At 35.3% G+C, this 13,000-nt stretch overlaps 1 protein-coding gene across 6 annotated transcripts in view; it reads left to right on the top strand.

Annotated features, from left to right (window-relative positions):
- Positions 1 to 13,000, top strand: part of cadm2b (cell adhesion molecule 2b) — a 191,920-nt gene that overhangs the window by 148,604 nt on the left and 30,316 nt on the right. For all 6 annotated transcript variants that reach the window (XM_053506662.1, XM_053506657.1, XM_053506661.1 and 3 more), the window contains exon 3: positions 3,876 to 4,025. In XM_053506662.1, the coding sequence (XP_053362637.1) occupies positions 3,876 to 4,025 (150 nt within the window). The remainder of the gene's footprint in view (positions 1 to 3,875; positions 4,026 to 13,000) is intronic.

Below are 13,000 nucleotides of genomic sequence, written 5' to 3'. Positions count from 1 at the left end.
TTTTTTTTCCCCCCGACAAACTGCAAGACAGAGATTCATAAGGTTCAACCCCTTGAGTCTATGATTGCTGCATCTCACACCTTGAAAGCTCCTGCAGTTCCTGACTTATGAGAAAAGCTGAATCCTCCATGGTGCCTACAACATGTGCGTAGCATGTGGTCCATGTTAGAGGCTGATCCAATGTCACCTTTACGAGAGCAGAACAATAAGATATGCCAGTGAGAATACCAGATGATGCCTCCTTGCTGCTCAGAGACTGTCAAAACACAGGATTAACTCACCAGTAATGTGAGAGACGCTCACATACTGACCTCTAGGTATGAGGTGTTATCACGAAGTTTAGAAAGATAGCTGTGGTGAGCACTAACAAGATCTATGAGTGTAAGGATTAAAGAATGATATGTGGTGATATGATATTATAGGAATATAATCAAAGAAGGGACGGTGTGCTGCTGACGGGAAGCAGATTTTCTGTTACCTTCCAGGAATGAGTAACAAACCAGTAACAAAAGAGGAAATGTGTATTTCCCTTTATTCCACAGTAATTTCTCATTCATTACGATAGATGAAGTTTAGATATGTTTATAATTGTACTACATGCATAAAGTTAATTCCAGTGTTCCAGTAGTACACTCGTCAGCTGCTCATTTCTTTTTCTTCCTTTTGTCTATATAAATAAAAGAAAGATTGTGGTCAGAACTTGCTTTTTCAATGATATCTTTTTTTATATTGGATGACCAGAAACCAGTCTCTGTCTCTTTATTTGTTTGTCTTTATATCTGTATGTTTGTTCAGGCAGATTTTGTCACACCGGCACACAAAACTGCCTGGACAGAATTTAATGAAACTATGCCAGTCCTTCTGTACTGTATTTGTCTGAAGGTAAACATCTGTAGTAAAAAAAATTTAAAATGTTGAGTAGAAGGAAAGTTATGCACAGTTATGTGCCAGATGCTGATCTTACACTGATAAATATTAATAATAGGTTTTAAAAAATGAGCATGTTACTGAGGACCTGTAAAACCTTGCAAGGCATTGTTCCCTGTCTTTCTCTTGTTGTATAGTTTTACTTTGGAAACTTCCCAAAATTCTAAAAACATCCTGCAAAAATATACACTACAGTTCAAAAGTTTTAGAACACTTTCTAACTCCATGATGGTTCCTGATTTTTATGCCTCTAATCTGAGGTGCTGTTAATTGGTCATTTTTCAGGCTGATAACTCTAAATAAACTTCTCGTTCTTGGCAGAGGTAGGTTTTGGTCTCGCCCTCCTGGGATGGTTTTCATAAGAGCCAGTTTCATTATGGTGCTTGATGGATTTTGCAAATGCACTTGACAATATTGTTCTTGCAAGAACTATTACAGAAAGGCTGACCTCTGTGTCTTAAAATAACAACTAACTGTTGTTTTTCTTGTTGTTACGTAATTACCTAATCCCATGTGTGTTATTTTATAGTTTTAAAATCCCCAGTATTGTATGTAGAATGTAGAAAATAAATCACTAAACAAAAAAAACAAAAGAAAGAAATTTGCAAGTGTTCTAAAACTTTTGAACGGTAGTGTACATCTTTTCACCAATAAATGCCACCATTACAACTTAATTACACATTGTTTTCATTCATTATGAGAAGTATCCCCTGTAACAACACATAGGATCATTTAAAACAATGCAACTAGTATCAGAAATCAAAATCAGTTTGTTATTTTTATAAATTTTTATATATTTTTATAATTTTATATATTGAAAGAATGAATAAAAAGAAAAAGTAAAATAATAATAATAATAACAATAATACAATGTTTTAAAAACTGTAACATTGTTAAAATTGATAACAATATGGCATAAACAAAGTAAGTATAAAATCCAGGCGTCAGACTAATAACAGCACTGGGGAGAAAAAGTACCTAATTAACAGACGCTGACCAATCAGAGTCAAGAATTTAACAGGGCCATGGTATAACCACAAAGAAAATAGGTTCTGTAGTAGCGAAGCTTAACTACTGGCTTACGTACAACAAAAACGAGCAAGCTAGAGAAGAGATGTAACCAGAGTGCAATTAAGGGACTTTTCAGTAACAAAAAGAGAACAAATGTGGAGTAAGACACAGCAGAATACGCTTAGGGATGGTGATTATGCTTGGCTTGGGTAGCCTCTACAGACCTTTTTACTCTCACAGTTGTATTAACGCACGCACGCACGCTCTCTCTCTCTCTCTCTCTCTCTTTCTCTCACACACACACACACACACACACACACACACAAATATACTGACATTAAGACACAGATATACTGACATTAAGACACACACTTATACTGTCTCCCATCTCTCCCAGAACAGAAAAGAAGCAGTCTCCAGCATAGACCGAAGTTTGTCGTTGTTGGGATTTCGTGTCAATTTAGCATCCAGCTGCAGCAACAGAAGATGCCAGGCAAACATGACTAGCTCTAATTAGGCCCTGCTTCCAATTACTGCTGATCGAGCATCAGAGGAAGAGAACAGTGCATGAAAATGAAAGAAGGATTAATGCCACTATTCTTGTGAAGTGAAATATTGCCGACTATGTGTGCAGACGTTGTGTCTACATTTAATTTTCCTATAGATTTTATATGCTCTTTAGTGTAGTGCGGTATTCCTGGCTGCTGTAGGCTTTGAGGATTATCATGAGTGGTATTGGGTTTTTTTTTAGCCAGGACTCATATGCATATTTAAATAATTCGTATCTAAATGAAAAATAAATTTTTTTCATTTTGGTTACCTGTAATTTTTTTAATTCCTTTTTTAATCGACGAAATTGGCTATTAAATACAATACAATAAAATAAAACCCAATAAAAGCAGGAACACTTTTCCCTAGTGTAGCACGATTCTCCTTTTACTATTCTCCTACTCTGCTACAAGTCACAGGCCACATTCACAATATATTTCAGATGAATTACCTGTCATTTTTTTAATGGCTTGTATACAGTATGAAACTTAGCATTCTTTGCATTAACACATAAACTCTAGCAAAAATTCATAATCTAATGTCAAAATAGGGCTTTATTACTATTATTATTATTTTGCCACTAAAGGTCTATACTGTCTACTGTAAGTAGTGGGTACAAATATTATTTCACAATGCTGTGCTTTATGTACAGTAGTGCTCTTATATTATTTCCTTATACTGTGAGTATTTTCTGAATTGCGACCCTCATGATGTTTACAACTCTTTTAGAAATCGATTAGTATAATTTACAGTACATCAGTAATTTCTTAGATTTTTTTTACAATCTTAACATTTTTTACAATCTGTTTTGTTACTCAAATGTATTTTTGATTTGCATAATATAAAATTATATTGTCATTTACAAGAAATATACATTTGTTATCTAATTAGATTAGATCAAAAGCACAATTGTAGTAGGTTGTTATATTGATTTCATTTATTACAGTAGGTAACATCTACCTTGGAAGCAGTTAACTAACAATAAACTCTCCACTTTGCCAAAAAACTGCTCTATTCACTACTTACTGTATACGGAAAATAATTTTCTAAGAATGATAGTCCTGGCTAGAGCTCTCTCTCATGCTGAGGTGTCACCCATATACCGACAAATTTACTATATATTTTTTTATTATCTGTAGGGGAAAAAAAACAAATTGTTTTTATACACTCAGCAACATCAATCATTATATATTTTTTGTTCTTTGTGGATGTTAATTTGCAGCGTCCTCCAGCAGAGAATAATTTAACAGAATGATATTTGTGTTCTACCATTACCAGATTTAAGTATAGACCCTTGGCTATAAAATGCAAGCTTTTAATGTACTTGCAGTAGACAGTGAAGCTAATTTATTTCCATGTCTTCTTCTCTCTTTCTCATGTCATTGCAGGCAGTCAGGGCCAGTTTCCTGTCACCCAGAATGTGACAGTGGTGGAGGGGAGCACAGCCAACATGACCTGCCGTGTGGATTACAACGATAACACCTCCCTCCAGTGGTCAAACCCTGCACAGCAAACCCTTTTCTTTGGGGACAAGAAAGGTCAGTGTGACTGGGTCAGTTTAAAAGCCTTTGTTCTGAAAACCTTCATGGAAAGCGTGCCATTTGGGGTAGAGAGATAAAAACCTAGTCATGTGGGACAATATGTAGATCAGTCGTATTCAGACCTTTCCCTCTGAGACCCACTTCCAACTTTGTTGAAAACTTGTGCCCCGATGACAACCGTTCCCCGCCTCGGAAAACAAGTAGCATTTTAAATCCCTGTCCAGTTTTCAATTATCATTTAAATTATTTGTGGTGGTAAATTTCACACTTCATTGGCCTATTTCAATTTTAGAAATCTAATTTACCCTGTATACTGGATAAAGCGGTATAGCGGTATACGACGAGTGAGTGAGAGTGAAAGTCTAATTTAAGTCAGAGACTAAAATACCAAAGTGCTGCTGCATCACTCTTTTTAGGTAAAGACGAAGCAAGTGATTTGATCCCACTGGCAAAATTATCAGCAGGTAGTCAAATGCCTTTGGAAGTAATATAGTGTAGGAAACCATTGAAATGTGAGTCAAAATGAAAGATTTAAAGAACAATTTTTTTTTGTCATTATTTAATAAAAAAAATATATTAAACACGCCTAATAGAAGTCTCCCATATTGTGTATTTGAATTTCAGTACTAATTTCTTTATGTATTAATAAGTACTTTTTGTCATTCGGCTTTAAAAGTCAAGGAGATCTTCATGTCTTATGTACAAAGTACAAAAAAAACTTCCCCAATTATCTCTGTACCTTTGAATGTCATTTTCCCAGCAAGACAATTTCAGCCCTCAATCTGTTCAATTCATTGCCCTTACACCAGTACGCAGGTAGTTTTTCAATGTTTTGGAGGAAGTAATTTGGAGCATGCACTGGCTGGGCCTCTCTGACAAAAAAAAAAAAAAAAAAAAACTGGGCTGTTTCTCCAGTGGAAAAGAGCAGCTTCATTAGCCTGCTGCACTGACATTTAAGATTTTGTGTGTGTATCCGTGTGAGTGCAAAAAAATATTTCTCATATTTGAAAGAAAGTATCCTTTCTCATGTATGCTCAAGTCTTTGAAGTGCCACTGGAAATATATATGTTTCTAATGGTGGACCTTGCTTGAAAAAAGTGACTTGTTTATTACCAAAGTATAGCTTCAACGCTACAGTATAGCAGTCTTTTTTAAAATAAAAGTTTTTTTAAGGTAAACGTTGCGATGCAAAATATTGGAAAGACTAATAAGCAACCTGATCAATTTTAAAAGTCCATACAAAGAAATGTGCATGGAAAGCTAGAGATGAAGGTTTTGAGGAGGGACTGGTTTTTGTATTTATACACGTACTGTATGTTCAGAAGTATTAAACGGCCATCACACATACATTACACGCTACATTTTCAGGAGGTTCATCTAACATGTCTTTAGTCGTAATCACTTTAATGCCTTGAAGCACCAATAATTTTGTCGACAGTCTGGCGGCCAGATATCCATCAGATTTTAAGGTTTTGTCATATGTGTGAGTGCCTGTTGGCAGAATTCCATCTCACTTGGTCCTCACACACACTCACCAGAGGTCACTTTTCTTTTCTCGGTATTTTTTTTTTTAAACGATCCAGACATGAGATGAAAGCTCAGCCACCTCACTAGCCTTGGGGTCCAGAGATAAACCAAGTCCAAGAAAATTCAAAACCACACTGATATAGTCTCAAGGGGTTCTGAAACCTGGCAAGTGTACTAAACTTTCAGCGCAGTGCCTGCTTGGCAACTAACCATTAGTGCCTTCTCTTGTGTAGGCATGAGGACAGATTTGCTGTTGTTAAGGTGAAGTAAAACTGACAGGTCTGTGATCGATATCACAGAGACACAGAGGCTCACTGCCCATGCCAGAGACTTATTGAGATGACTGTCCTTTTTGCTAGTGGAATCTGATGATAATTGAATGGTCCAGAGAGGAGAGAAGTACCTCACAGTATACACTGACATACAAGGACAGAGAATTGCCATTTGTTGTGCTGGCAAACCCACAAGCCCACAGGCAGCAGAAATACACAACCTGCTTGCGCTGTCTTTTAGAGACTTATTCTGTCACCCACTTTGCAGCATGATTTATTTAGGCCTTTTTTGTTTCCAGTCACATATGGGTAAAAAACCTGCCAGTTTTCCCAAAGGTGTATTTGCCTCAAAGGTCCCTATTGTAAGTGCTTTTAGGAATAGCATATGTTTCCTTTAATTTCTGCTGATCAGTTAAATTCTTGGAAAAAATATAGCCAGAGTTACGATAGGGCATCCACCCTAAAAAAGAGCAAAGATATACGAATGGTACCATAAGTTATATAAGCAAACATATTTAAACCCGTGCTAAGTGTGGGATCAAAATGGTCTTTGTCAGCAGCAGGCTGGAGGGGTGAGCGGGCTCCTGAGGGACCGCTAGCCGATAAGAGAGGCCACTTGAAGAGAAAAGACAGCGTGAGCGATAGAAGAAGGGAAAGCAAGCAAGGCAAAATAGCCACTATTAGATCTATGGATTGCGTCTAAAGGATCACCAATCTCGGTTGACTATGGTGAGGTTTATTTAACATAGTCTCGTGTTTTCTGTACCTGCATGGTAATCTTGACCATGGTGAAAGAAAGAAATGAATGAATGAATGAATGAATGAATGAATAAATAAATAAATTGTCAGGGAAATAAAGAGAATAATAGTCAAGCAAAGTAAGACTATAAATAAAAAAAGAGTCAAGCAAACAAACTAAAAGAATCTAACTATAAAAGAAGATGAAAACAAATTAAAATCAGTAACATCTGTATGAGCATGCTTACTGTTTTAGCCGATTCAATTCCAATAATAAATACATCATAAATTCATATAAATATTTAGATTTATTTTCATGTTATTTTTGTATTTGTCCCCCACACCATGTTTGGTATTGAATGCAATATACATTTCTCAACAGCATGCCATTAAATCTCCATTTGTCAAAAGCACATTTCTGGCCCATGCTGCTAGAGGGTGACATCATCATATTCATACGCACATTCATCACATTAGCACCATAACATTACTTTCACAGTAAGCAATGCTCAAGGCTCAAATGATCAGCTTAGGTTATTGACTATGTTCACTTCAATGCCTTCTGGCTCAAGTGTGCTGAAATAAAGGCCTAGAGCCTGACATTTTGACAGAGCCTGATGCCAATACAGTCATTTCAACCAACCAATCACCAGAGCCATATACTCTTAATAGAAAAGTGTTAGTGGGACCATTTTGTTGTTTAGTTCACCCTAGGAATAAATGTCATTGTTGACGGTCATTTACAGTTGTCCCTTACTGCATCAAAATTTTTGACAAAGTGTATATTAAATGTGACTGAAGGTTTTACACGGTATCAGATATGACACTATACAGATGCGTACATGTGAAAATGACTGTACAGTATGTAGAGGTCAAGAGTATGAATGTAAATGTTTGGACCATAGTAAGGATCCTTATCATGTCTGTGTGGATGTCAATAGTACTTTACAATGTTACTAAAGGGCAGAGAGTCTTTTCTAGGACCAGAAACCCTTAATCATCCATCCATTAGATTCATGGGTTCATGGGTGAGCTAAGTTACCTACCAAAATAATGACATGTCTGTGTCTGTTTCCATCCTCTTTTGAAAAGTCTCTTTAGTGCACCAATGTCATTTAGCTGCTAGGAGCTAACATGCTTCTGTCTGAGCATGATAAAAATCAAGAGCAGCAGTGAACTGTAGTAACTGCAGTTACATAGCACAATTTTAGTGTATGCCTGGGTAAAAAAAAAAAAAAGCATCATGTTCTGTTTACACTGCTAATCAAAGTAAATGCCCCCCTGTTAATGAATGCCATACATTATTTATTCAACCAGCTGTTAAACAGAAATTAACCTTCATGCATGCTCAAGATAGCACTGGTTAGGAAACAGTGATTGTTACCCTGTGAAGTGGAAAATAGTTAATTGTAAATCTGAAAACAATAAAATAGGATTGCTATAATGGCACCATTATGCCTTAAATAGAAACACCATGTTGACTTTTGTCCTAAAATGACAAATGATCTTTTTTCACATTTTTATACATATATAAAAATAATATTTTTCTTTATATATATATATATATATATATATATATATATATATATATATATATATATATATATATATATATATATATAATATGATTGATATATATATATATATATATATAATTAGAAAGGAATATATATATATATATATATATATATATATATATATATATATATATATATTTTTTTTTTTTTTTTTTTTTTCCTAATCATATACTCATAATCCATTATAAATGTGTTTACCTTGTGCCAAAGGTATATGACCTAGGTCCGAGCATATAGAAAAAATTACATGCTTTGCAATAATAAAGATGTTTCTTGATAATAAAAATTGTTGGAAATGACGCTATAGTATGCTTATAACACAGGTTCTCCATTGTACCTTGATGTACGTACAGAGAAGAAACACGTTTTATGTACAATATTCCTACGAAAATATATTTATGTCCATTCTATAAATTATTTAAAATATATATACTGACGCATTATAAACTGTTATGGATGTAATTAAATGCAGTAATGCCACCTATTCCAGGTGGTATATGATGTGTACGCTGTATAACACATTACTGTATAAATGTATTTATCACTCATTATGAATACTTATAAGAAGACTAATAGAGTATGCTTCATAATAGTAGCTATTTCTGCATGTCAGTTAGTCATAGCAATATGTTATATGTTGCATATAAAAATAAATAAAAGAGACAAAAGTATTATTATTTTATTTCATTTTGTTTGTTTTAAAATGAGGTGCTTTTCTGGCTTCTGTAACTTATTTCAAAATTCAATTAAAAAATGGAAAGTGTAAAGAAAGATTTCAGTGATGTGGAGGCGGTTTGCTGGAGATGAATTTAAAAAGCCTAAGCCACTCTTATGCTTTGTAGCAAACAGCACATGAATTCCAAAAAGACAGTCAATAACAGATATAGGGATGTGCACTCCCACCCTATGCTCTTGAGGGAAAAAAAAAATCTTCTTTTTTTTTAACATTTAATCAGCATTTTGTAAAATGTCAGCAAACATATTATGTGTTTTTTTCCCTTTTTGACAGTGCTGGTTCTGTCCAAGTCCTTTCCATTTTAGCAAGTATGAAAGAGTTGACATTTACTTTCATGCTAAGTATTTCAGCATTTTATAATTCGGACACTTTTGCCTGGGGCACATACACGCTTACAGTCACTTCAGATGCATTAGCTACATTATAGAGGGATCAGACAAGATGACCTGCTTGATTAGGTTTATTCTCTCACATAGTGATGAGCTGTCTAAGACTTCATCTCAGTAAGCTGCACAGCTTGTATTTGGCCTGTAGCTCCACAGAATGAGTGACCTTTTGGGTTCATGCATTGAAATAGCGCATTTCATTACAATGGTTATGCTTTACTCAGTTGGATTTGGTTCTGTGGAATTTGGAGGCTGACTCAGAAACCTGTAGTGGTGGTGTAGCGGTTAGCACTGTTGCCTTGTGCCTCCAGGGTCTGGGTATGATTCCCGGTAGCGCTTGATTCCCATCTCCGTGTGCATGGAGTTTTTCATGTGCTTGGTGGGTTTCCTCCGGGTACTCCGGTTTCCTCCCACAGTCCAAAGACCTGCAGATTAGGCTAATTGGCATTTGATTGGCACCCAGTCCAGGATGTACCAAGTCTCCTGGGATAGGCTCCAGGCCCCCATGACCCTGAATACAGGATAAAGCAGTAAAGATGATGAGTGAGTGATGCACTGAGTGTTTTGATACCTTTCTGTCTTGGGCAGTGTTGACTTACTGTATTCAGCAATTTTTGCTAAATCTCCACATGATGTAACAAAAATATATTACAAAACGTAACTAAATGTTTATAATTTGCTTAATTATAACCTAAACTTGCTTCTGACCATAATTTCTGAATTCTGCGAATTAATTGCTGACTTAATTAAGGTGTGAGCTCATGCTGATCACTGTTAATGTATTTATTTATTTATTTTTGTCATTGATAGTATAAACATCAGTTTTTTTCAGGTGCTCACTATTTGGCATATTTGCTATATTGTTTCAAAATTCTCCATTAATACAAAAGTTACTTTGATAGAGCTTGGGTTCAAGCTTTGTTCATGCATGTGTAAAATTATGCCAGTTAACAAAGCCGTAATGTAAAGAATACCTCTTTTGTTATATAGTCATAAAAAGGGGACAAGATGACAAGTTAACTTTCTTTCATTCTCCTACCATACAGTACTTCTAGCCTGACTATCACTCATGTACACTAGGTGAGGCAACACCTACACAAGGTCTAAATATGACAACAGCCTACTCAGCAAAGTGCCAGCTTCAAAGTGTAGTCAGGATGTACTGTATGCATGTCCATGTGTCCCTTACAAAACACATGTGGAGGCGTTCTTCCTCATTGAAACCTGCACTAAAATCAATTCTACCTACAAGCCATTTTGCTCATCCTGCTGATCAGATGGAGACACAAATAAACTACTCTCTGGTCCTTTCTGTCCGTATTCATAAATTATGTATTAGTAGGATATCCATACCGTGGTGTCCGCAGACTGCCCAAGACATGGCGCTGTGGTTAGCGTGTGTACTACAAGAGCACACACATCCATCTTACCTTACAGCCATTAGGGGAGAACGCTGAAAGAAACACCGCCATGATGACTTACCACCGCGCAAAAAATCAATGCGTTCCATATGTCTCCCTTAGTGTTTCGCTATTAATGTGCAGCCAACTTACGATTCATCACACAGGGAAAAAAAAACACAAATTAGAACGTTGCACAACACAGTGTGATTTACTGGTTTGTCTGTTCGTGTCCTGTTTAGGGGAAAACAACACTGGCAAAACCTGCCTGAAATCCATTTTACACTTTTTAATGAGAGATGTAAAGTGCTTGTGTTATAGGTGCTGAATAATTGATGCACAATTTTTAAGATAAAATGGGATTAAAATAATGTATGGAGGTGGCTGTAAAAGCAGATGAAAACCTAGACTTTAAGATGAGATATAAAAAGGTCTAAAACACAGTACAAAGCCATTGTGTGAATCCGTATGAAGCATAGACCTAATTGAGGATAGTTGCACTGAATGTGCTTGGGTCAAGCCTTGTTCTTTAAAAGCATATCTCAAATGTTGATGCCACTCAAACGCTTCCTGGCATTCATTAGGAACATTCAGCTCACAACTGCTAAAGGTCGAATGCAGAGTGGGCTCTTAATTGGCCTGGGGCAATTAGAATGTTGTTATCTTCAAAATTACTGCATTAATGGACTCGTTAAATTGGTCATTAGCCAAGGAGATTCAGACAGCCATGGATGGTGAATTAGATTTTATGAGCAAAAATTCAATTACCATGCAAAACAAAAATTTGCATACAATAGTCTCTTTAGGCCAAGAACAAGCACACATTTACATTGTCTTTTAAAGTTAAATATACCTGGATGAAGTGTTTTCCACCATCACCTTCAGCTTGGCGTCAATATCTTTCATAAAATTGTAACAATTTACTTATGTAAAGTGTTCATAAGCCATAACGACACCTACAGTACATAAAGCCTGAGAACTAATTAATATAAACATACATACTGTATACATTTATGAAGGCTAATTGAAAAAAATATCATGTGGTGTAAAAACTGCTTTTATCATTTTTAATATCAAAAACCCCAGACAAGTCACTCAAGGTTGTGTAATAACACACTTATGTAAGAATGTCATGACTACTCACTCAATAACCCTGAAACTGAACTTGTTCTGTTATGTTTAATAATAACAGTAGGGCAAAAGAAAGGAAAAAACTGTCAGAAAGTGGCAGAGGTTAGTATTATTGAGTCAGAATTGTACGAGTATGGGCTCATGGCATACTTAAAGAATATATATACATTTCGGACAGTGATTTACCTGATGAAGGATCTACGGAACACCATAATATTTGTTTTGACTAAAAAATTACTCTAAAGTTTTAGTTCTCAAGATTTTAATAACTATAGGATTGATTAAGTGTTAATGATTAGAAGTTTTCTTAAAATGATGACTAAATATTACTTCTTTTTTTTTAAATGATATTCACTGCACATTCTTGTCTTGAATCACAGGACTCCATTATTCCATGTCCATATTCAATTTTGAACAAATTTTCACAGTTTTAATTTGGTGGTATACCAAACAGGTAATTATGCATGTGTGGCAAGGTTCACATTTTGTTTATTTTTGCAAGAGTTTCTTAGAGACCTAAAGTCACCATGGCTATCAAGAACTAATAGCACATTATTCTTTATCACCCAGAATGTGCCCATTATTTGCAAGCATAATTTATCCCATTAGACATTAAACACGACTTATTTATAGGGAGAAACTAATTTAAATTAAATCACCAAGAGAAAGAATGTAGTATATAGTGTATATTTATTAATATATTTACAAAAATTAATAGTCAGTTTGGAAGTCAGGTACACAGTAATATCTAAAATCGGTTTTATATATATCATAAATTTTTATAATGTTTATCGGATGTATCAGTGACATGGGATGAATAACAGTAAGTCCAGAAGTGATCTTACCTAAGGAGTGTTTCACTTGGTGGAAGTAACTGTCATTAATGGCTTTATCTACAGTATTTTCTGAATAGCGGTCGGTGTATTTGTCTTATAAACATGACTGGAAATGTTGTATTCAGTTTTTTACCTGCTAGCCATCACTGCTTATTTGGTAGCATATACAGTACAGTAACAATGTCTTAGAATCTTGGTACTGTATCAGAGCAACAGTTCCTCAAAATACCTCAAACTGCTTACTGTATAGCACTTGACTAATTATCTCGACAATGTATGTATATTTTTTTTCAGACTAGTCAGCATTAGTAAAATCAGTGAAATATGCCTCTGTTGTTCATATGCATTTAGAATTTAGTATCCCAAACC

This window comes from Clarias gariepinus, chromosome 11, assembly GCF_024256425.1.
Source record: "Clarias gariepinus isolate MV-2021 ecotype Netherlands chromosome 11, CGAR_prim_01v2, whole genome shotgun sequence".
Lineage (NCBI taxonomy): Eukaryota > Metazoa > Chordata > Actinopteri > Siluriformes > Clariidae > Clarias > Clarias gariepinus.
This window is presented reverse-complemented; position numbering and strand designations above follow the sequence as displayed.